The sequence below is a fragment of the Chiroxiphia lanceolata genome, chromosome 5, assembly GCF_009829145.1.
Source record: "Chiroxiphia lanceolata isolate bChiLan1 chromosome 5, bChiLan1.pri, whole genome shotgun sequence".
Taxonomy (NCBI): domain Eukaryota; kingdom Metazoa; phylum Chordata; class Aves; order Passeriformes; family Pipridae; genus Chiroxiphia; species Chiroxiphia lanceolata.
In genome coordinates this window covers 2,131,021-2,155,242 of record NC_045641.1, presented here as the reverse complement: position 1 = coordinate 2,155,242, position 24,222 = coordinate 2,131,021, and the positions used below count along the sequence as shown (strand labels likewise).

At 47.6% G+C, this 24,222-nt stretch overlaps 1 protein-coding gene and 1 long non-coding RNA gene across 4 annotated transcripts in view; one reads left to right on the top strand and one right to left on the bottom strand.

Moving 5' to 3' along the window:
- LOC116786615 overlaps positions 1-15,955 on the bottom strand; it is a 46,931-nt gene extending 30,976 nt beyond the window's left edge. For 2 of the 3 annotated variants that reach the window (XR_004357019.1, XR_004357020.1), the window contains exons 1-2: positions 14,884-15,955; positions 10,628-10,808 (exon numbers count right to left, since the gene is read on the bottom strand). This is a non-coding gene — a long non-coding RNA (uncharacterized LOC116786615). The remainder of the gene's footprint in view (positions 1-10,627; positions 10,809-14,883) is intronic. The other variant, XR_004357021.1, reaches the window with a different exon arrangement.
- A 108-nt stretch (positions 15,956-16,063) lies between these two features.
- The window catches only part of EXOC4 (exocyst complex component 4), a 304,003-nt gene continuing 295,844 nt past the window's right edge, over positions 16,064-24,222 (top strand). Inside the window, 1 exon segment of the mRNA XM_032687270.1 lies at positions 16,064-16,171. Within this exon segment, the coding sequence (XP_032543161.1) occupies positions 16,086-16,171 (86 nt within the window). The 5' untranslated portion in view covers positions 16,064-16,085.

Below are 24,222 nucleotides of genomic sequence, written 5' to 3'. Positions count from 1 at the left end.
AGCCTCCTTTTCTCCAGGCTGAGCCCCCCCAGCTCCCTCAGGAATTCTCCAGACCCTTCCCTGCACACGCTCCAGCCCCTCCACGCCTCTCCTGTCTCAGGGGCCCAGAACTGCCCCCAGCATTCCAGGGGGGGCTTCCCCAGGTCCCAGCACAGGGGGATGATGGATATGGTGCCTGTGGGGTAAACTGGTCTCCCAAAGCTCAGAATTTCCCTCTGAAGTGGGCAGAGAGCACGGACACAGCAGCTGGGAGGGGCTTTTTGCTCCGGCAGGTGCAGCCAAATGCAAGTTGCTGCAATTCTTGGAGCCCCCGAGCTGCTCAGACTGACTCGCCGCGTCCCTCTGTGCCTTTTGCATTCAGACACGACACAGAAATGTCTTTGAGTGGCATTTGTTGACATTTGAGCATAAATTCAGACATTTCCAAGCCAGCAGATCTCATTAAAAGCCGCTATTGATACACCTTGCTCAGGAGGCAAATCCAATTTCTCCTTGCTGAGAAAACACGTCACAGCCTTGGAGTCTGACAGTGGCAGATGCCTGATGGAGCTGAATAAACTTCCAGAAGATACCACAGTGGGTCACTAGAAGGTCTTAGAGTCCCCCACCAAATTTTAATCCATCTTAATGAGACTCACAAGTGGACGCAGAGATGATGCAGAAAATTCTGGGAAGCTTTGTACCTGGAACCAACAGGTCATGAAATCAAAACCCCAATTTTCTCTTCCTGGAGCTCCAGAGAACTTTGCTGGATGCTGGATGGTTCTGGAAGCAGAACCTTTTAAGGTGTAGCCCAGGTGGATCCCATCCCAGCAATGCCATGGGAGATTTCTCTCTCCAGAGGGAATTGGTCCTGCTTAGGGAGAAGATACTCCTTCAACAGTGACCTGGAGGAAAAACTCATCAATCCAATCATTATGGACTGTTCAGGCAGAACAGAGAAGCTCATTTTCAAGGAATAAGTAGAAAAATCAGAGAAAAGGAAGCAAAGGAAAAGAAACAAATGTATGGAGCAATTTAGGTTTCTGTATCAGAGTCAAGGCACCAGCACCAAGGAAGGAAGAGGACTCAGGAGCCCTGCACTTGATGTGACGTGGGATGGATCCTGAACATGACCCAGGAAGCAGGGAATGACTGGAGCAGCATCTCACTGAGCTCTGCATAAAGGAGGAGCTTTTGTCAAATTTCTTCAGGTTTAAGTTTGAAGGTAAATTTGCCTTTTCATCCCAGTTTTTCTTTCTGTTGCAGCTCTGGTGATTCAAAGCAGAACTAAGTGGCCTTTGAGCCCGCTGGGAAAATTTGCCTCCACTTTTGCCCGCAAAGCCCGAGGGCTGCCCTGGGAGCTGAATGTGCCTTTGGGATGTGCAAGACAGAAACCTGCCAGGTTGGAGCAGGGAATCCTGGAGCTGGGAGAAGGGGAAACGAATAAATGCATGTTTTCTGCTTCCTGCATCGCTCCTGCTTTAGATGTGCCGATCCCACACAACCCTTGGAATGCAGAGACGCCGCATTCCCACTCAGCAAAGCTCATCCCACTTCCAGAGGCTCGGGAGAGCCGGCCCAGCAAGACAGTGATGTAATAACTACACCAAAATGTATTTTCAAAAAGAGAGGCCCTCAGCTAAACTGGGGCCACCAGGGGATCTCTCTGCAGAAAGCTTCACTTATTACTTTCTTAAAATCCTTATTACATTTCCAGCTCTATAAAAGCTGAGTAATTACTGCCTGCAATTACCTCTTGGCACCAACTTGATTAATGTCCTTTACACCGATTGCTTTTTGAACTGTTGGAGAGAGAAGATGATCTGGGTCAACTCTATAAAAGACTTTTTCAGCGCCTTGTTAAGCTGAAAAGGAGAGACTTGTGTTTTCAGGGACAGGTCATCACTTGAGTGCTCTGAGAGAGGTGGGATGGGTGGGCTGGTGGGAGCCAGGCTTGCAGTGTCAAGGTCCAAAATGTGGGTGGTTTTGGATCAGCCATTCCAAGGGGCTGGTTCCCTCTTTCCCTGCACAATTCCCTTTGCTCTAAACCCCTGGCTCTGAGGCTGGAGAGCTGGCACTAAGTGGGAGGATCGATGGTTGTCTGTTCTGGTTTTAATAATTAAAGCTATTGAGCCATAATGTCTTGGATCAACAAACAGGGCTAACAGGTCACTCTTGCTGGCCTTGTAAATTGATTATTTTCCTACAGACAATATGGGGGTCAGGGGGTTTGCCTGACCTGCTCTCTCAGGTCCTGCTATAAATAACCACTGATTGGGACCATCTGGCCACGCTTTGGCTCAGGCCATTCATTATTCCCAGTGTGAAAACACTTTTCTCCTCCAGCAGAAGTGAGCGGTGTGTCGGTACTGAGCTTTCATCCCCCCTGGAGCAGGACCCTGCACCATGGAATGGGACAGCAAATAGGATTTGGTGGAGTTCTCCACTACCTCAGGATGTGGTATCTCAGGATAATCCTGAATTCTCTCTTTTAGCCCAAGTCATTTTGGGACCTTTTGCTGCGAAGAGTCGGGAAAGTGCTCTGGGAAACTTTATCTCCTGTTTCAGCATCCGATGTCGATACTGACTGGGAATTTGTTGAACTGTTAGGGAATGATCTGGGAGTGGGTAAGAAGGAAGGTGGGAGAGGACTGTGGCCACTTGACCAGCAGAATGATTAAAAGACAAATTAGTTTCGTGGTTTTTCAGTCACTCTGAAAACTCCGACTTTCTTAGGAGGTTTTTTGATGGATTTTCAGCCATTGGACCTTGGCCAGAAAACCCTCACGTGCGTCATCTACACCACACTGAGATGAGGAACAACATCACAGGGATGCTTGGGAGGGAAAATCCCACTCAGAGGGGGAAGACTGAAGCAATTTGCCTAATTTTGGAGACAGGGCAGTGGAGTTTTAAGGCCGGTGTTGGCAGTGACCACTGGAAAGATTTAGATTTATCACCTTGACATGAACTGTACAAGAACAGGCTGGAAGAGGGTCCTTGTAGCCTCATTTAGGATTGAGTCAAACCATTACAGCCTGGAATTTCATGCAGAATAATTCAGACACAAATTATTTTCATGGGTGTTCAGTCACTCTGAAAACTCTGACTTTCTAAGGAGGCTTTTTGATGGATTTTGGGCCGTTGGAGCTTGGCCAGAAAACCCTCACGTGCATCATCTACACCACACTGAGATAAGAAACAACATCACAGGGATGCTTGTAACCTGTCTTATAAAATATCACTCTGCACCTTGGCTCCTGCTCCATGGACTCCCTTTCCCATTCCTATTGGTATTAGGCCAGTCCCTGGGAGGAAGGCTAAGCCAAGCCTAAAAGAGGAGGATTAGGTCTCTTGGAGGGCTGCTGGCTCCTTCCCTCAACACAGCCAGGAGTGATCCATGGACCACTCCCAGAATCCACCACAATCATCCTTCTTCCTTTATAAAATCAGCCAAGCACTTATCTTGACCCCCTGATCCAGGCTTTTTTGGAGACCCATCTCTTCTCCGAAGTTTTCCACACCGTGAAGTGCAGCTACACTTGGATATCTCCATAAGGACCCCCCTGTTTCCCGCCAGGTGATTTTGGGAGGAAAGATTTCCCAAGAAACCAAAATCCCACGCTTCTCTTTTAACCCATAAATCCAATTAGCACCAGAACTGATTGGTGGGACACCGTGAGCTCAACATTCCAGCATTTTCACTCTAATAAAAGCCTTGGATCCGTATCCCAAAGCCCTGCCTCTTCCTCCTGCCTGTTTCCACATGGCAGGAGAAGGTCAGCCTAAAATCTCTTTGGAATTGCTGAGGATTAGTGTTGTTTGGTAAAGCCAAACCCAGACACAAGTTGCCAAAGGTCTTCTTTGCGCAGAGGATTTTCAGGCTGGGACAATCCGAAATTCCCTCCTCGGAGCACAGTAAAACAATCCCCAGGATATTATTCCATGCTGGGGTTTGATTCCATTATAATTTCACCTGTTCATAGTTTGATAGTCAGGTCTTGGTGTTTAACTCATGTTCTCACTTCTCCATCAGGCCCCCACAGAGCCACTTTCCTAATCCAGGCTTTCTGTGTCCCTCGTTCTCACCCTGAATTTTCCCTCTTTTCCTTTGACACCTGGATGAGTTTAGGACACCGGAATTTTACATGCCAGATCTTGATTTATTTAATTATTTTTTTAAAATTACTTTTTTTTCTGCTCATTTTGACATTTTAGGTGGGTTTGGCAACTCAGAGAACTCCAGCCTGGGACTGAAGAAAATTCCTTCCCTCTCCTGAGCCCTCACAGAGTTCAGTGTGGGTTTGGATGGTCCCCAGGAGGGAAGGGGTTGGATGAGTCCTCTAATCCCTGTGAAACCACCACAGGAGGTTCTTCCTTTGACAGGGGTTCAGACAACAAGCAAATTGTGTTGATTGAGGTGTGGATTGGATGGGTAAAGGATTTTAACACCAGATTTAAGTGGGAGACAGAACTGGCTCCATTCTGGGGGAGAACAAGGGGTCAAGGGGCTTCTGGGTTGCAGAATGAAAACTTCCTGTATCAAGGGATAGTTGGACCTGTGTTTCCAGAGGTTTCAGGTGTTGCCAGTCCTCCTGCTCCACTTGCTGAGCCTGGTGATCCTTGGTGGCTCCAGGCCCTTTTTGCATTCCCTGCTCTTTCTCAGCTCGGGGAGAGCTGAGCACCTGGGGGCAGAATGGAAACACAGGGAAGGAGTGAAGCCAAACAATGGAAAACCCTCTGGATTCTGTTGATGCATCCATCCAGCTGTGGTGGGTATAAAATGCTCACAGATATTCCAGCCCCTTCTTCCCTCCATGGCAGCAGGGGAGCATTATTTTTGTAGGGACTGAAGGCAGGAACACCCTGAGGAATATCTCTACCCCCGTGGCTCTTCCTGCCATCACATTCCAGCAGCTTCTGGATCCACTGAACTAAAAGCACTTCAGACAAATGGTTTCCTGTTGAAAAGGCTGCAGCATTTTCCCAAAGGTTCCAAAATTTACTGAGCTGGTAATGGCTGCAGCCAGTGGCTGAGGCTGTGACTGAGTGATCAGGATGTTCCTAACCCAGGGCTGTGCACTTATTGCTTCTTCCCTTGGAAAAATGAAAGTGTGTTTGATCCCCTCTGGTTCCTTGAGAAAAGCACTCAACAAAAGCTCTTCGCTGTCCTGCACTTTTCAACTCTTCTTCCCACCTGCCCAAATTCATGATCCATGGCTGGCTTGTGTAATCCCATGGGAATGGTCGTGGTGGGGCCAGTCTGCTCCCTGGAATGGTGTCCCACGGTGAGCCAGGGGGGAATCTTGCAGCCAATGAGGAGAATTTCAGGAGGACACAAATCTAGCGGGAATATTTTTTTTTACACATATCCAGGTTCTGTTTCCCCAACAGCAGGAGGATGTGGAGCTGCTGGAGAGGGTCTAGAGAAGGCCCTGGAGCTGCTCCAAGGGCTGAAGCCCCTCTGCTCTGGAGCCAGGCTGGGAGAGCTGGGAATGTTCACCCGGAGAAAAGAAGGCTCCAGGGAGAGCTGAGAGCCCCTTGTAGGGCCTAAAGGGGCTCCAGGAGAGCTGGAGAGGGACTGGGGACAAGGCCTGGAGGGACAGGACACAGGGAATGGCTTCCCACTGCCAGAGGGCAGGGCTAGATGGGATATTGGGAAGGAACTGCTGGCTGGGAGGGTGGGGAGGGGCTGGGATGGAATTCCCAGAGAAGCTGTGGCTGCCCCTGGATCCCTGGGAGTGTCCAAGGCCAGGTTGGACAGGGCTTGGAGCAACCTGGGCTAGTGGGAGGTGTCCCTGCCCATGGCAGGGGGTGGCACTGGATGGTCTTGAAGGTCCCTTCCAACTCCAACTGTTCTGCAATTCAATATTAAAACTCAGAAAGATTCACAGCCTGTCAAGTCACATGCCCTGGTTATGGGATGTAAAATTTTGCCTCCTGCACCCCATTCCTCTGAAGCCAGGCCTAAATTTCACACAGGTTTAATACAAGCCCAGATTTTCTGTGGCCATCCAGGACACCAAGAAAGGCTGTTGCACTCTGGGGGAGTGACACACACAATGGGAAGGCCCTGCCGTGGCTTAACTCTTAATTTAGCCTGGAATGTTCTTCACCCCAAAAAACCTCAGGTTGTGCAGCTGCATGAAGGAATCACAGGCACAGGGAGGGAAGAAGGTGGGAAAGTCTGGAGATCTTCCAGCATTGTAAGATCAAATCATAGGATCACAAAATCATGGACTGGGTTGGGTTGGAAGGGACCTCAAAGACCATTCAGTTCCAACCCCAACACCTTCCACTAGCCCAGGTTGCTCCAACCTGGACTTGGACACTTCCAGGGATCCAGGGGCAGCCACAGCTTCTCTGGGAATTCCATCCCAGTCCCTCTCCACCCTCCCAGCCAGCAATTCCTTCCCAATTCCTTCCCTGCCCTCTGTAATTTAAAGCCATTCCCCTTTGTCCTGTCTTTACTTACTTTATTAAAATTCCCTTTCCAGCTTCCTTGTAGGCCCAGGAAGTGGGGGAAGACCTGGGAAAGACAAATTAAAGCAGGACACACGGGCCACCATTTGAGTGGGACAACTTCTGGTGGAACAGGCTGTGATGGGACAGGGAGAAGCCACCAGCAGGTCCCTCTCAGTGGTGGCTCCTGCAGGGACTCGCTGCATCAAGTCCCTTGCTCTAAGTCGTGCAAGAAATAAGCCAAAGTCATCCCATGTTCACCTTTGGATTCCACAACTCCCCTTTCAGCCTTCTCCGAGGTGTGTTTCATCATCCTGCTTAATTGTGCTCCATAAATCTCCTCTGTGCTGTGGCTAAAACGTGGCCTCTGCCCTGGTGGGTTTCTGATTTAAGCAGCTGAGAACTCAGGAGCTGGAGGAGGAAAAGGATGTGCCCCAAACGCCGGTTGTGTGGTTCTAATTTTAAAAACATCAGTGTTTTTTTAGTGGAAGGGATCAGGCAAATGTAAAGATGAGGAAGAGAGGACACAATGGGAAGCAGGGAACGATTTAGGGAAGAACAGGGAGGGGAGAGCAGCAGTAAAAGGGTGATGAGAGACAGCAAAAGGAGCAGCTGAGTGGCCTTCAGGGCCTGGGTGGTCGTTTCCAGCACTTGTGATATATATTAGTTGTGATTCCTGATGGTTGTGCTGAGCTGATTTCTCCCCACATCCCTGCAGCTGGGCGCTCCTTGAAATGTTTTTCTTCCCCAAACCCATAAAGGATGATGGGGAAAAAATGACATGACATTGTAGGCCTTGCCTCTCCTGAAGGGGAATTGTTAAAAAGCAACAGCAGTCCCAGCAATGCCATCGTGAAAGCAGAGATGAGAAGACCTTTGAGTTAATTTTATCACATTCCATCTCATTTTACAGATGTCCACTAGATCACACTTCACTTTCTTGCTGAGTATTTGATATCACCTGACCAGACTTCAAATGGGAATTGCCAAACCTCTGCTGTCCCACTGGATACACCCCCCACCTCTAGGAGCTTTTTGAATTCCTGCAATTCCCAGCAAATCTTGCCCCATCCTCTTTGTGTTTTAAAGGTCCCCTGGAGCCCACATTGTAAGGTTGTTCTGATGAACAGGTTCTACAACACTGACATCTCTTAATCCACTCTCAGACCTTTTGGGGGCTGAAAGATCAGGGAGGAAACAGCACAAAACCTCCCATCCTGACTTGTCTCCAGCCCCGAAGTGGTGATGGAGCTGTGGGGTTCATCTGCAAGCATCTGTCTTCCTGATTTTGTCCTTCTTGCTGACAACAACAGGAAAAATTAAAGACATCTGTCTCCAGCCTCATTCAGTGCCCACAGAACAGCCCTGGGCAATAAAGCTGATTTAAGTCTGGTCCTGTAGATCTGGTGCCTCAGTTGGCTCTTTATCATCGTCCTTATGAAGTGCCTGTAGCTCCCTGAGCATCCTCACTCTGCCCACAGACACTTCCCAACACCAAATATTTGGGAATTATCATCCCTGTTGCTGCTGAACAGTTTCCAATCAGAACTTTGAGGCTGTTTGATGCAGGGATTTTAGATTTGTCCAGGCTGAGAGAGTCGGGGCAGTGGCCTGCAGGGTTCATCTCACCCATCAAACTGGGAGAATTCCAAGGTGATGGGAGGTAACATTTTGGGGCAAGGGGAAAGTCAAGCCTTCTCCACCCCCTAAGCCGTGCTGCCACGGAATCATGGAATGACTAAGGTTGGAAAAGACCTTTAAGGTCATCAAGTCCAACCATCGAGCAGCACCACCACCGTGTTCACCAGTAAACCACATCCCCAAGTGCCAATCCACACATTTTTTGAACACTTCCAGGAATGGAGACTCCACCACTGCCCTGGGTAACGTGTTCTAGTGCTTTCCAACCCTTTCCATGAAAAAATAAAATTCCTACTATCTAATCTAATCCTCCTCTGCTGCAATTTGAGGCTGGTTCCTCTCGTCCCTACCTCACCCTGTCCCAGGCCAGGACAGGGGGAGGGATCACAACAGTGGCACCATCAAAGGCAACATGGAGCAAACATTCCTAAAAAACTTATCAACACCGTTGGTATAACCCACACTGGAGGTATGAAGCTACTCTGGTGTTGTGGTACCACGAGGCAGAAAGGATCAAGGGGTTTTCAGTAAAGAAACTCCCCCAAAGAAACTCTTTTTCTCACTGATGTTTTGTCTCAGGGAAAATGCAGGACAAGAACACATTGGTCAGACAGGGATCAATGTTGGTCACTCTCTCCAATCTCTGTGGTCAAGCAGGGGCTCAGGTTTCTAACAGGCAGGTGCAAAGCCCTTTCAGAGGCACCTCTGCCTTCATTTGGGTTGGAAAAGCCCTCCCAGATCATCAAGTCTACCCTGTGCCCAGTGCCCACCTTGTCCCCCAGCCCAGAGCACTGAGTGCCACGGCCAGGCCTTCCTGGGACACCTCCACGGATGGGGACTCCAAACCTCCCTGGGCAGCCCCTGACAAGGCCTGAACACCCTTTCCATGGAGAAATTCCTCCTGAACCTCCAACCTGACCCTCCCCTGGCACAGTTTGAGGCCATTCCCTCTTGTCCTGTCCTGTTGTCCCCTTAGGAAGTTGGTGAACGGGATTCAGGGAACTCAAGTTGTGAAAATGTTGCAGGTTGGAAAATAAGTAGTTTTAGGTGAAAACCCTGAAAGTACAAAGACCACTTTCCACTCTCCTTGGATTCTGGATTCATAGAATCCCAGAATCACTGAGGTTGGAAAAGCCCTTCCAGCCCATCAAGTCCAACCTGTGCCTAGTGCCCACCTTGTCCCCCAGCCCAGAGCACTGAGTGCCACGGCCAGGCCTTCCTTGGACACCTCCAGGGATGGGGACTCCAAACCTCCCTGGGCAGCCCCTGCCTAGGCCAGACAACCCTTTCCATGGAGCAATTCCTCCTGATGTCCAACCTGACCCTCCCCTGGCACAGCTTGAGGTCGTTCCCTCTTGTCCTGTCCTCTTGTGCATTTAGGAAGGTGGCAAATGGATTCAGGGAACTCAAGTTCTAAAAATGTTGCAAGTTGAAAAATAAGTAGTTTTAGGTGAAACCCTGAAAGTACAAAGACCACTTTCCACTCTCCATGGTTCATAGAATCATAGAATCCCAGAATCACTGAGACTGGAAAAGCACTCCCAGCCCATCAAGTCCAACCTGTGCCCAATCCCCACCTTGTCCCCCAGCCCAGAGCACTGAGTGCCATGGCCAGGCCTTCCTTGGACGCCTCCAGGGATGAGGAATCCACCACCTCCCCGCGCAGCCCCTGCCAAGGCCTGACAACCCCTTCCATGGAGAAATTCCTCCTAATGTCCAACCTGACCCTCCCCTGGCACAGCTTGAGCTTGTTCCCTCTTTTCCTATCCTGTTGTCCCCTTAGGAAGGTGGCAAACAGGATTCAGGGAACTCAAATTGTGAAAATGTTGCAGGTTGAAAAACAAGCAGTTTAAAGTGAAATCCTCACAGTCCAAAGACCACTTTCCACTCTCCATGGCTCAGAGAATCCCAGAATCACTGAGGTTGGAAAAGCCCTCCCAGCCCATGGATCCCCCCTGTGCCCAGTGCCCACCTTGTCCCCCAGCCCAGAGCACTGAGTGCCACGGCCAGGCCTTCCTGGGACACCTCCACGGATGGGGACTCCAAACCTCCCTGGGCAGCCCCTGCCAAGGCCTGACCACCCTTTCCATGGAGCAATTCCTCCTGATGTCCAACCTGACCCTCCCCTGGCACAGCTTGAGGCCATTCCCTCTTGTCCTGTCCTGTTGTCCCCTTAGGAAGGTGGCAAACGGGATTCAGGGAACTCAAGTTGTGGAAATGTTGCAGGTTGGAAAATAAGTAGTTTTAGGTGAAACCCTCAAAGTCCAAAGACCACTTTCCAATCTCCATGGTTCAGAGAATCCCGGAATCACTGGGGTTGGAAAAGCCCTCCCAGCCCACCAAGTCCAACCTGTGCCCGATGCCCACCTCGTCCCCCAGCCCAGAGCACTGAGTGCCACGGCCAGGCCTTCCTTGGGCACCTGCAGGGATGGGAACTCCAAACCTCCCTGGGCAGCCCCTGACAATGTTTAGAACCTTTTCCAAGAAGAAATTTCTCCTAAGGTCCAACCTGAACCTCCCCTCTGACCCTGTCACTCATTACTTGGGAGAAGATGCCAACCAGGCAACTTCTTGGAACATCCTCCGGCGTGGCCATCGAGCTGCTGGCTGAGTACAGATCATTCCAGTTCCTTCTCCTCTCAGCAGGAAAACTTTGAGATTGTGAGGTAAGAGGGCTCTGTTGTTACATGCCTGATTTCAGCATCCCTGGGTCACAGTTTCTGCTGGAAAATGGAGTTTTTGGCGTTTGCCAGTGACAGATTTGCTTTGTCAAAAGCGCTACAGAGTCACAACAAGTGTCATATCACCCCTCTCTTCTATCAGCTCGTAATAAATTAAATTTGAGGCCAAAAGGGCTGTTCAGCTGCTCAATCTTATGCCCCATTTTCTGTGAGGGAAGCCTTGAAATGGGATGGCTGATGTCTCATTCCAGGAGGATTGATGCTGCTGCTGCTTCTCCTAAAAATACGAGAGCGCATTGCCGGGATTGGGAATTTTTACTTATTTCAGTTCAAGTTCTTTTTGTTTCTCTTGCCTGGAGCTCCTGGTTACACAAACCAGAAAATATCCAAAGCTGAATTCAGCAGGATGAGCTATTTTTGTGAGAACTGGAATTGATGAAGTCCTGCCTCCAGCACGTGTCACGCTTGGCTGCCTGTGGTTTGATAAGGTGGAGCTCTGATCTGAGGGGTTTTCCTGGGGCTGGGGCATCCATTGCCTCTCCTTCCCACTTGGAATAAGAGAGCCAAGTGGTTCCACTTCCCCCTCAGTGCCAGCAGGACTTCTGGGACTTCCTCTTCTATCCTTTCTATCCGACCTGCCTTAGTGGTGGATTTGCCAGTGCTGGATTAAAGCTTGAACTCGGTGATCTTAGAGGTCTTTCCCAACCTAAATAATTCCAGTCAGGTCAGAAAACCTATAACTGATCCCATGGGATAATCTTTTAGCATGGCTTGTTTTGTGACTTGACTGATTCCAGGGAAAACATTAAATTCCAAGGTGGTGGAGCAGCTTCCTAATCTAGTTATGCCTTAACACATATTCCTTCCTATCCTTTCCCCCCAAACTGGAGGAATTTACTGGCTTGGATATCACCTGAGGCAAGAGTTGATTTGCCCAACAAATCCACTTAATGGGGAACTTAATGGATCTGGCTTCAAATAAGAATAGGATTAAAATGAGATAAATAATAAATAGGGTTAAAATAAGATGGGATCTAAGGACTCCTTACAGAAAGGCTGGGAGAAAAAAAACCCATAATTAAACATGGAAGAGTTGGAATGGGAGTGGTTTTTTTAATGTCTCTTTTACACCTGAGGTTTTCCAGGCTTCTAAAGGAGCACAAGACTTAAAGGTTTTAATTCCAACCAGCCTGTACCTCTGCACCTGAGGGTTTGGAAGATACCTGTGGACAACTGGATGTGGGAAATCCCATGGGAAGTTTGTCTGAGCCATAAGATTGGCTAAGTCACATTTAGGCTTCCTGAGCCTGGGGTCTGGTGCATCCACAATACTCAATAACGATGGAAAAAAGGATATTTCTCCAACGTGTTTCGTCACTACCAGAAGATTCTCATTCTGAACAAAAAAGGCCTCATGAAAAAATATACCCAGGGCTTTGCTGAGAAGGTTGTGGAGAGTGTTGGAGCTCCTGGAAGGTGAACACAGCTCTGGGGCTCAAGGAACTGGGATTAATTCCTAACAGATTCCTGACTAGATTAGGAAGCTCCTCTACCACCTGGGAATTTAATGTTTTCCATGGAATCAGTCAAATAACAAAACAAGCCATGCTAAAAGATTATCCCATGGGATCAGCTACGGGTTTTCTATCCCTTTTTCTGACCTGACTGGAATTATTTAGGTTGGGAAAGACCTCTAAGATCACCAAGTCCAAGCATTAACCCAGCACTGCCAAATCCACCACTAAGCCAGGACTAAAACAGGTCACCAACTGCATCAACAAACTTTTTTTTGGGGGTCAGTCTCACCTCCCTGCTTTGCCAGGGATTGCACAGCTGTAAAACCAGCATTCCCTCAGTAAGGAGAAGTAAAATAAAGGGGCAAAAAAAAAAAAATAAACCAAATAACGTGGGTTTTTAAATGATTTACAAAAGGAGAACGGCTCATCCTTTTCCACGGTGTTTTACCTGCTTTTGAAGAGCAACACTTCACTTTTTTCCCCCTCTGCTTTCCTCCAGGGATTCCATTACCATACATTGTGTGGCTTTGACATTGGAAAAGCAGCAGTGCTTTTCCACTTAACTCAATCTCAGTTATTATTTTTTTTTCCTGCAGCAGCGGCGGCACTCAGCACAACTTGGGAAATGGCAGGAGGCAGAAAACAATAAGGAGGCGTCTGAATCGTATCTCTGCCTTGATTCCCAGCGTCGAGGCAACTTCTTCTCCTGCCCCGGGAGTTTCTTAATTCTTATTCACGGAGACAAGAGAGGATTGATGGCAGGGGCGTGCTGGGAGGAGAGGCTGATTGTTGTCGGGCAGGACGGCCAAAAACACAACTTAAACCAGGTTTAATTCACACTTTTGTAATGGTAAATAGGAGTAAGAAGGTCATCCAGATGAGTGATTAACCATAGGGCCAGATCCTGATGGTTCAGCACAGTTTTATTTAGGTTTTTTTTTCAGGCAAAGTCTGGTGAAGCTTTATAAGAAAAGCAGAATTAAGTCTGGTAAGGCTTTATAAAAAAAACCCCAGAATTAAATCTCATGCAACAAGGGGCTGGTTTGGAGCTGATTCTTTGCCCAGAATTTCAGTTTACTGCAGCTGCTGTGGGGGTGACAAGCTCTGTAAAGAGGGGAATATATTTTATTGAGCTGACTGATAGATGCCAAAATCGTTAGGCTCTCTTCATCCAGGCAGAATTCCTCCCGCAGTGAGATGGAAACTCTGCCTTCACTCTGCTCCCATTTACACTGATGGAAGTCAAAGGTAATTTCATTACAACCAATATAAAGGCATTACAGACGAGGCAATTACACCTGGAAGAGATTGGTGTGAGCTGAACCCTTTCCTCTGACATTTCTGCTAATGTTGGAAATGAAATAACAAAGTACTTGTGGTATTTTTTTCAAATGTTAAACCCGTAGTGGAGAGACCTGTGTGTGCACCAGCCCCGAGCACCGGGAAATCTGTTGGATTTAGGAATTCCCAAGGAGCACTCAGAGAAGACCAGGGGATAAATTGTGGGAAGGGGTTGCAGGTAAAGCTACCCCAGGAAAGGAGTTGTCAAGGAACCCCCCTCCCAAGAGATACCTGAAGGTCCTAAAACAACGTGAAAGAAATGTGAAAATAAAAATAGATTTCTGCCCCAATCCATCAGCTTTCAGGCTGAGATCCTTTCTTGCAGGCTGTGTGAGGAGAAAATGATGTTCTCATAACCCTTCAGCCTCCTTGTGTCATATATTATTAATCAAGAAAGATCTCAGCATTCATGTGCTGCATCGGCCCAGACTACATTGGATTTTCCCCCCCCTTTTGTTTAAAGAAAACATAAATTCCCACCTGTAGCTCTGCTTGGGTTGGGAGGGAAGAGAAAAGGGCTTGTCAGTGAAACCGGGCAGTGGTTTAGCAATTAGAGCCCAGCACTGAAAGTCAGCAAGGTCACAGTTCTGGGGGAGATTTGCTGCCGGTTTGTCCCGACGAAGTTCCTCCTAAATGAGGTGATTATCGTAGCTGTCAGGAATGAAAAGGTGGGACACATTGATTTCATCCCCACTGCAATCTCCAGGTCTGTGCTGCTCCAGAGCAGTCAATAGGAGTTGCCAATTAACAAAAAAAACAATATTGGCAAGTTCAGCAGTTTGAGGAAAAAAAAACTCCCTCCAGCCGGTGCAGAAACCTCCTGCCATTCAAATCACCGTCCTCGGGCAAAGGCATTGGCAAAGCTCACAAAATCAGGAGCAAATGAGCTTTTTTTTTGGCATATCTGAACAGCAAATTGTAGAGCTGAGAGCCTGCCTGCACGAGGGGAAATGGAGCAGAGCAGCTCTACAGGAAAACGCTGAAGTGCACACCCCATAACAATCACTTTGGGGTAATTATCCCGCTCTGAAAACACGCTGGTTATCCAGGAATAAAGTCTCTTTTATTTCAGAATTAAAGTGCCCACGCTCTCATTCTGCTAATGATCGTAGAGCCAGGGGTTGATTATAGTAAATAGGGACTCTTCCACAACAGCTATTGTGGAAATATTCCCCTTGTAAATAAGCCCTGGGAATACCAGGCTTCCAATTAGGTTGTGCTTCAAACACAGCTTGTATAAATGGATACTCCTGACTTACCTACAGGTTCCAGCAATTTCCATGCAATTAAGTCATTAATGTGCAGCTTTGGGCTGAAGAAGCACCTCCAGAAGAGCAGCCAGGAGCAGTGTCTTTGACAGGATGGAGCGAGACTGGTTCAGAAAACACCCAGCAGCTACAAGTGATGCAAATAATGGCTGTTCCTGCCCTGGCTCAGGAATTCCTGCCTCTCCAACAACAACCCTGGGTCTTCTGTGGTGTTTTTAGCACAAGGACTTGACTGGAGAGGTGTTGTTATCCCTTATTTGCAAGCAGGGAAAGCGAGGCAGCTGTTGGGAGAGGGTTTGTTCGATGTGGTCCAGCGAATGTTGAAAAGCAACCTTTGGTTTTCCAACCCTGAACAGGGTGACAGAGACCTTCCCTTTTCCAAAGGTGATCCTGTGGCAAGAGATGGAGAGTGTCTGTGGCAAAGCAAGAATATGGGCAAGTAAGTTGTTGTTCAGTATTATGGAATCATGGAATATCCCTAGTTGGAAGTGGGTGTTGGAGATGTGCCACTCCCCAGTTCGTGAACTGACTCCCATCCACCATCTCCAGCTGTTCAAAACCCCACAATTCCAGTGCCAAACTATGTCAGGTTTACTTTCAGAGCCGACCTCAAAGACCACCTGGGCTGGTTCAGCTTGAGTCACATCACTGTATTCCAGGTGCAAACCGAGGCAGTACCTTAAAGATATCAAGTGAAGCGACACGTCAGCAACTCTTGTATTTGTGATGTATTTGATATCAGATGTGCTAGTATTTAGCATTACTGGTTCATAGAATACGTTAATCTAAGTATTTAATGCGTTTTATAAACTTTATGAACATTGAAATCCGTTGCTGTTCAGCGCAGCTCCGTGAGGGCTCTGTGAGGGCACTTCGGTTAATCACACGCCAGACCAGTTTCCTGCAGCTTCTGAAGCGAGTGACGGTTATTGGGCACAGGTGTCTTTGCAGGTGTATCTTGTCTGGTGGGTAATTTTTAAACCCGATTTCAACTGACCTTTTAATCACCTGTGCAAGGGAGGAGCCGGGTCACCGCCGCCGTCAGAACGACAACTCCCAGAAGGCCCCGCGGCGACGCCGCGCCCCTTTATGCCGCGCGCCCCGCCCTCCTCGCCTCCTATTGGGTGGCGGCCCGCCCTGCTCTGTTCTGATTGGCTACGCGTGTGTGTGCGCCGTGCCGGAGGGGGCTCAAGATGGCGGCGGGCGAGGCAGCGGGGCGGTACCGCGGCACCGTGGGCAGGAGCAAGGACCCCTCGGGGCTGCTCATCTCGGTTATCAGGTACGGGCGGCCCCGCTCCGCGCCCTCCCGGCCCCTCAGCGTGATACAGGGCCGGCGGCGGGCCCTGACTTGCTGGGGGAGCCCGCGCGGGCCCGGCCTGCGGAGCACTGGGTCCTTCCAGGTTCTCCCGGAGCGGTGCGGAAGCCTCGGTGTTGGAGCAAAGCTTGTCCTTATGGGTGTCCTGCTGTCCCTCCTGCCCTGCTCGACTCATCCCCTCCTCTTCCCAGTGCTTTGCGTTATTCTGGGGCCAGAGGGACCTGGACAGGCTGGATCCGTGGGCTGAGGACAATGGGATGATGTTCAACAAGGTCAATGTCAGGTCCTGCCCTTGGGTCACAACAACCCCCTGCAGCTCCAGGCTGGGGGAAGAGGGACTGGAAAGCTGGAAAAGGCCCTGGGGGTGCTGGTGAGAACGGCTGGACATGAGCCCAGGGGGGCAGGAGGCCAGTGGCCCTTGGATTGGATCAGGAATAGTGTGTCCAGCAGGAGCAGGGGAGGGATTGTTCCCTGTGCTGGGACCTGGTGAGTCCCCCCCTGGAATGCTGGGGGCAGTTCTGGGCCCCTGAGACAGGAGAGACGGAGGGGCTGGAGCGTGTGCAGGGAAGGGAAGGGAGCTGGGAAGGGTCCAGAGCAGCAGGAGTGGCTGAGGGATCTGGGGAGGCTCAACCTGCAGCAAAGGAGGCTCAGGGGGGACCTTCTGGCTCTGCAAGTCCCTGACAGGAGGGGGGAGCCGGGGGCGTGTCGGGCTCTGCTCCCAGGGAACAAGGGACAGGAGGAGAGGAAACGGCTTTAAGCTGTGCCAAGGGAGGGTCAGATTGGACATGAGGATGAATTCCTCCATGGAAAGGGTTCCAAACTTTGGCAGGGGCTGCCCAGGGAGCTTTGGAGTCCCCACCCCTGGAGGTGTCCAAGGAAGGCCTGGCCGTGGCACTCAGTGCTCTGGGCTGGGGGACAAGGTGGGCATCGGGCACAGGGTGGATCCATGGGCTGGGAGGGCTTTTCCAACCTCAGTGATTCTGGGATTCTATGAACCAGGGAGAGTGGAAAGTGGTCTTTGGACTTTGAGCGTTTCACTTAAAACTACTTATTCTTCAACGTGCAACATTTTTAGAACTTGAGTTCCCTGAATCCCGTTTGCCACCTTCTTACAACAGGACGGGATAAGAGGGAACAGCCTCAAGCTGTGCCAGGGGAGGGTCAGGTTGGACATCAGGAGGAATTTCTCCATGGAAGGGGTTGTCAGGCCTTGGCAGAGGCTGCCCAGGGAGGTTTGGCGTCTGCATCCCTGGAGGTGTCCAAGGAAGGCCTGGCCGTGGCACTCAATGCTCTGGGCTGGGGGACAAGGTGGGCATTGGGCACAGGGTGGACTCCCTGATTCCAGAGATCTTTTCCAACCTCAGTGATTCTGTGAATAAACCTTTCAGCCAGTACCAGCTTAATGCATGAGGGTAAAGGCACTGTCCTGGTGCTGTGGAATCCATAAGTGACCTTCACCCCCAAAACCAGCAGCACTGAGTAAAACAGGGCTGGTTGGAAAAGCTGGAGGATCAGGAAGTCCTGTGTGTGCAGAGTCCATCCTTTTTGAGGATGCAGGAGTGGGAAAAAGTGCTGCTGCTTCCAAGTCTGACTTGTAGAGAGTCAAAAGAAAGACCTGTGTCTGGTCATGTTTAGAGTATTGATTACTGTCTGCCCTTATTCCTGAACTCTGCTCTGCTGGAGGATAGTTCTGGATAGACTTGGACCTGAATTCACTGTTTCCTCCTCTGTGGCTTCTTCAGCTGCTTGTAAGTCTTTTTTTTTTTGCTGCTCAAAACCAGTGGGTTGGCAGCTGATTGCCCCCACTGAAGCTTTTAAATGTTTTTCCACACACCCTCTCCAGTAGGTGTGGGCAGCAGGAATCACCTCAGTGGGATACTGGGAGTTGGAATGAGCTTCCAGACTTTGGATCCTGCTCCAATGTCCTGGGGAGAAACTCCAGTCTTTGAGTTACTTTGGAGAAGTTATTGTAGCAGGAGCTCTGTATCCTAGGACATGTTAGGATTTAAAAATCCTCTGGGAATGATAATGTTTAGAAAATTCTGTCCTTTTTATTACTTTGAAAACTGGCCTTTAAAGCCTTGGAAAACTTAAAGGGAGATGTTGATTCTGGAAAAAAAGCAGCTGGTTCCACAGAGGGGAAGAAAAATGTACCTGCATTGATTGCTCCTGTTGTAATCATCTTTGGTTTTTTTAAGTTTCCTGTAATTTCCAAAATTATTTTAAGGTTCTCCTTTTGCACCTGTATTTTAATAAATCTGAACTAATTTAATTTATAGTATAAGACTCAGCTCATGTTGCTCTGCTGTCCAAATAAGAAATCATGTTTGTCTCCATCTTTGGCTTCCAGGCACTGGTATCTTGGCTAGTTTAGGTCCAGTGTTTAGAGATAACATTGAGGTTGTTGACTTTATGAAATGAAAATTATTCACTAGAACAGCCTGATAACTGAACCTCTAGAATTTCCTTAGAGCTTGTTTTGGATGTAGAGATTCTTTGCAGAGCTTGAAGTGCCACGTTGAGCTCAGACCATGACAACCCGATGGCAAAGGAAGGAAAAAGTGTTGTGTTAATAATAATAATATTGATATTTATTTGGGTTGCTCAAGTGTAGAAAGAAATGGCGTGAAAAGGAATTTAAATCACTTTTTTCTATGTGTTGTTTTTGTATCAGGTGAGCCAAGCAACAGGTGAATTATTTCAGAGCTTGTGTGTGGTCATAAAACACCACTGCAAACAAATTTAAACCCAGGGTGGGTTCAGTGGAACTTTTCTCAGCTTCAGAAAAAAGATCACAAATCTTAACACAGCGGGTTGATGGTTTGAAACGTGGCCAAGTTTTCCTTCCTTGATAGCTTTATTTCCAAAACACTGATGTGTAATAGAATCCTTGTGGTTTTCCACTTGTGTTTCCCTGTTTATTTGGGCTGTTTATGTCTCCCTTGGCCTGTGTGAAAGGCCCATAAAGGGACCAGCAGAACTTTGGCTGCGTTTTTCTGCTGTAAACAAACAAATCCAGAGCAGCTTCTTCAGGAATTTTATTTTTACTCATTTGCAGCAAAGTTGGTGTTTTTTTTTTAAGAAGAAAGGTCTGCAGAATCTCTTCAGTGACTGTCTCCAAAATGCTTTGAGGTGGGAAGCTGAAAGGCCTTTTGTAAATATGGATTATTTTATTAACAAAGGGATAATTTCTGATATTTACTCAAGCTCAGTCGTGCTCTGTCAAAAGAGACTGAATAATTTCCTTTCTCCTGATCCCAGATTTAGGGTTTCTTGTGCTTCCATCACTGGACTTCCCAGGAGAAGGCATCTCACTTCCAGGGGTGAGATCCTTGACAGAGTTTAACACAAAGCAGCTCTTGGAATCCTGTAAAAAAATGGGATTTTATGAGCTCTGGGGCTCTACTTTGGGAATTTTGGGTCCTCCCTGGTGTCTGGGGTGTTGCTTTTCAGCAGCTCTGAGGGCAGAAATCTGTGGGATGAAGGAAGGAAGCCCCAACAGGAAGGAATGTCCCACTCCTCCTCCTTTTCAGTCCCTGGGAAGTGTCAGTTTTTCCTGCTGTGTCAGGGAACACGTTTGTTCCTGGGGAGTTGTTTCCTGTAGGAGGATCCACAGGAATTACTGATGGAATTCACCTTGGCTTTTTGGTTGTGGCCAAGAATAGAGAATAAAGGGAACCTCAAGGATGGATGAATTTGGAAGAATTAATGTTTCCTGAGTCAGCTGTCCCAGGACAGGACTGATCCATCTGGGAAGAGCCAGGGAGCACAATTAGGAAGTGGAGTTTTACCTTAACAGAGCTGCTGCTGGATCCCACTGAGTCCTTGTTTCTCCTAAAGGAGAAATAGAGGATTTATTCATAACAATAAATCTGGAAGTAAAAAGTGTGTCCGGGAATCTTAATATTTGCAAAGCCCGCTATTAAAATTCCCACTTTGGGAACTTTTCCTTCTTTTCCCTGTGCCTTTAGGGAACGTGTGAGAGTATCTTCAATTTGCCCTTGTGCTGAGGAGAAATGACTCTTATTTGCTACAAGAAAACAGCTCCTGGGACTGGGACTTCCAGAATGGGATGGTGGATATCAGGGATGGGAGGTGCAGCACTTGAGCTCGTTCCTCAGCACACCCACCTCCAAAAGGTGCTGATTCCTTCTTGGATCAGAAGGATCCCTCAAGTTCCTCAAATTAAATGTACTTTGTAAGGTCAAAATGTTGTCCCAGGAGAGCAGAAGCTTTTGTTGTTTGAGTGTGCTGCTGATCACAGGGGCTTTGGCCGTTTCTTTTTAAAAACCAGAGCAGATAATGAAGCGAATTTGGCTCATCTGCTGCAGGACAACTTGGGGAATATTTTATTTTATCGCTGAGAGGACAAACCCCTGTTTGTATATTGATTTTCCTTAACCTTTTGTTTCGTTGGGAGCTGCTTGAGGCAGCTTTTTGTGCTCTGAAAACAAGCAACCTGGCATTTAGCAAATGCTGTTTTATTTTTTCCTTTTGAGAGAGAGAGAGATCTTGTCAGATTTTTTTTAATTGGTGAACGTGTCTGCCTTTTATTTACTGTTGGGCGTTTTTCCTGCTGGTTTTTCGAACTGGCCTTTAATAGCTGCTTTAATTGGGGGAAAACAAACTTTAGCAGTGACTCCCTAAGACCTCAGTGAAATCTTTGTGCTGAGCTTCTGCAGAGATCTTTGTGCAGATCTCTGCCCAAGTTGAGATCGCAGGCAAAAAAACCCCCGTATTTTATTTCTCACAAGTGAAATTTTATTTTATTTTATTTTTTTTTTTTTTAATGCTTTTGGCTGTTATTTTCATTAGGTGTGAACTTTGCTGAATGGATTCCTGGCATTTGGTTCTTCTCTCTCTTTGTGTCTGAAGCAATAGAGCCGAGCTCCCAGACTGTGATGGAGGGTGAGAAGATGGATGTGGGATGTGGAGCCCGTTGCCCTCGCTGTTCCATTCGGGAAATAGCTGCTACAAGGAATAAAAACCCAGTTATTCTGATCTGTAATGGTCTCTTAAACCCACTTTTATTGCTAATGGTGTTTTCCAGCGTTGTAAAGGTAGAGAGAAGCAGTTCAGGAATTCACAGAGAACAAATTGGACGTGGCAGAGCGTGGCCGTAAACTATAAATTTCCTTGAAACGATCTCGAGGCACTCGTAGAAAATGTTTGCATGTTTGGCAACTGTTGGGTTGTGGTTTGATGGGTTACATTTAAAAACAGTTGAAGGAGCACGTGGGAATACACAGCCACATCCAGAGGGACAGTGGGCCTGGGGAAAAGCTCAAGGGACTTCATTTTTCAGCTCTTAATTTAGCTTTGGACAGTGCCCTGTCAGCCTACCCTGAAAAAAAACTGTGAGGCAGAATAGTTGGTTTTCTTACTAAATGATTGCAAATTCAGTGGTTTGGAAGTTGTTGCCTTCAACAACTTCATTCTGCTGCAGGATTGAAACCTTGAGTTAATGGTGATAAGGCTCTTGCTCATTCCTGCTCTTCCCACCTGGTGTGATGCCAAAGGTGGGCTCATGGTACTCAGGGTCCTAAAATACTCTTCATCATTTAGTCATCCAGGTGACACATTTGAGTAGCATTGTCCACCCTCTGCTCTTACAGGTTTGAAAATACTGATCCTTAGGGCCACATCCCAAAGGACAAATACGTGTGACTGGGCCTGGGTAAAAGCTAAAGGGACTTTATTTTTCAGCTGTTAATTTAGCTTTGGACAGTGCCCTGTGCAGAGCTGGAGTTCAGCCTACTCTGAGAAAAAACTGTGAGGCAGAAATAGTTGGTTTTGTTACTAAATAATTGCAAATTCAGTGGTTTTAGTGTTCCCACCTGGTGTGATACCAAGGGTGGGCTCATGGTGCAGGGTCCTAAAATGCTCTTCATCCTTTAATCTTCCAGGTGAGAGGTCTGAGTAGCATTGTCCACCTTTCCTCTTGCAGCTTTGAAAATAGTGATCCTTAGGGCTTGGATTTTTCCCTGGGAATGTGGTTGGTTTAATTTTTGGATCTTAAGTTAATGCCAAAAAAAGTAGAGTTGGTCCCTGTGGTTTCCTGGACAGAGTGGCATCTCCTGGGTCTGTCTGTTCTCTGCATCCCTTTTCCAAGGTGTCCTTAGGATTTTATCTATGTGGGATTGTTTTTCCCCTCTTAATATTGGAATCTTTGTCTCAGCAATCAGCTGATCACTGTCTCCCCTTGCATTATTTGTTTTGGTGTGGGGAAATTTTAATTAAAGGTTGGTTAATTCAGCAAAACCAAGAATTCCCAGCTGGTGTTTATTAGGATGGCTGGAGGCTGCTCACCCTTCTCACACTGCAGAATATCCTGAATCCATCTGCAAGCCCTCCATGATGAAAAAAGCTCATCCTGTGCTGTTGGAAGTGCTCAAGCCAACTGTGCAAACGGCATGAAAGATTCATGGAGTGTAAGCAGAGGAGGAAAATGTTTTCAAATGCTCTGTTTGCTCTGTGTTTAACAGGATCATGCAGAGACTCGGGGCTGCTGTTTCTCAGAGTGAGGGAGGGAGTTATTTCTTTGCACAAGGGAGATGGAGTTGGCTGGAGGCTGAGTACCCTGTGTTCCCCTTGGTGAGGATGGAGCATTTAACTTGTTTTTTTTAAGGAGAAGAACCTCTACAATCCTATAATAAATTCACATTTCCCATTCCACTTGCCTTGGATGGTGTCCTTTTTGAACCACCTGCTTTCCATGTTGTCTCCACGAAGGGATAGTTTGTCTCCTGACCATTTTATTTCCTCAAATCCATAGGAAAAAACCTATGAAAATAATGATCAAACATTCAGTGTGTTGCCACAGGAGTTAAATTTTTAAATACCTTTTGGAGTTTTAATTTTTTTTTTTTTCCATCTGTCTGGCTTTGTTTCATGAGGACCCAACTTTTACAGTAGTTTTGATGAGTCTCTGGAGACATTTCAAAATGTGCATTATCAGATTCTCCACTTTGAGGTTAAATAGTGCTGGAAGCTGTAGATCACCCCATTTGGGACTTGTCTTTCAGACAACACTTTTTCAATTATAAAATTCAAATAAGTCCATTTAGTTTAATGAACCTCTGGAAAATTTGTAGAGCAGTGGAGACAGTGGGCTTGAAGCAGAGTGTTCTTCTGGTCCCAGGGAGCTTCACAAAACATTTTCATTGTGCTCTGTTGAAAGTGTAGCTGCTTTTGAGGTCTCATGGGGTTGGAACAGCAGCTGGGAGGAGGAATATTGGCTGAACTGCTCCAAACTCAGGACTTTGATCTTTGTGGGTCCCTTCCAACTCTCAGGGTATTCTGTGATTCTAGACAGGAGGTTTTGTGGTTTTTTTTTTTACACCCATAAAATGAAGGCTTAAGGAATAAAACCCCAACCAACCAAACCTTGAATTTCAGAAAGGATCAGATTTTTCTTTCCTCACCGTTGCATTTTATTCTGATTAACTCAGGGCCTTAAATATTAGCAAGATGCCTCCAGTAAATGTTTTCAAAATGCGTGTTTGATCTTAGGTGTTGCTTGATGTTTTCACTGCGAGGCTTAGTCCTTGAAATTATCAGTGTGGGATGTTCTGGTCCCCTCTACAGCTTTTTCCAGGGGGGGAAATAGTAACAAACTAGTGCTACATTGCATTTGCCACACATAAATTTAGGTGCTCTGCAAGAAATAATCTTCCCACTTGTGGGAAGTCAACACTTGATCCTCCCAACAACTTGCACTTCAAAACTCTCTGGCTGCAGCAATTCCTGTGATGATTTGCAACTCGACAGTGCCTGAGGAGCTCTGTGTTTACAGCAGCTTCTGCTGGGCAGGGAGATGTGGCCAGATGCTCCCTCATCTCCTTTTTGTTCCCTTTCCCTCCATCCTCACCTTTATTCACCTGTTGTTCCCTGTCCCACGTGTGCTCTCGGGCTCTGTGGGTGACACCTCGGGATGTCAAAGCACCAGAAACCTTATAAATGATCCCAAAGGCTCAAACCAACAGCAAATATTCTAATTGCTGCGTGGCCACAGC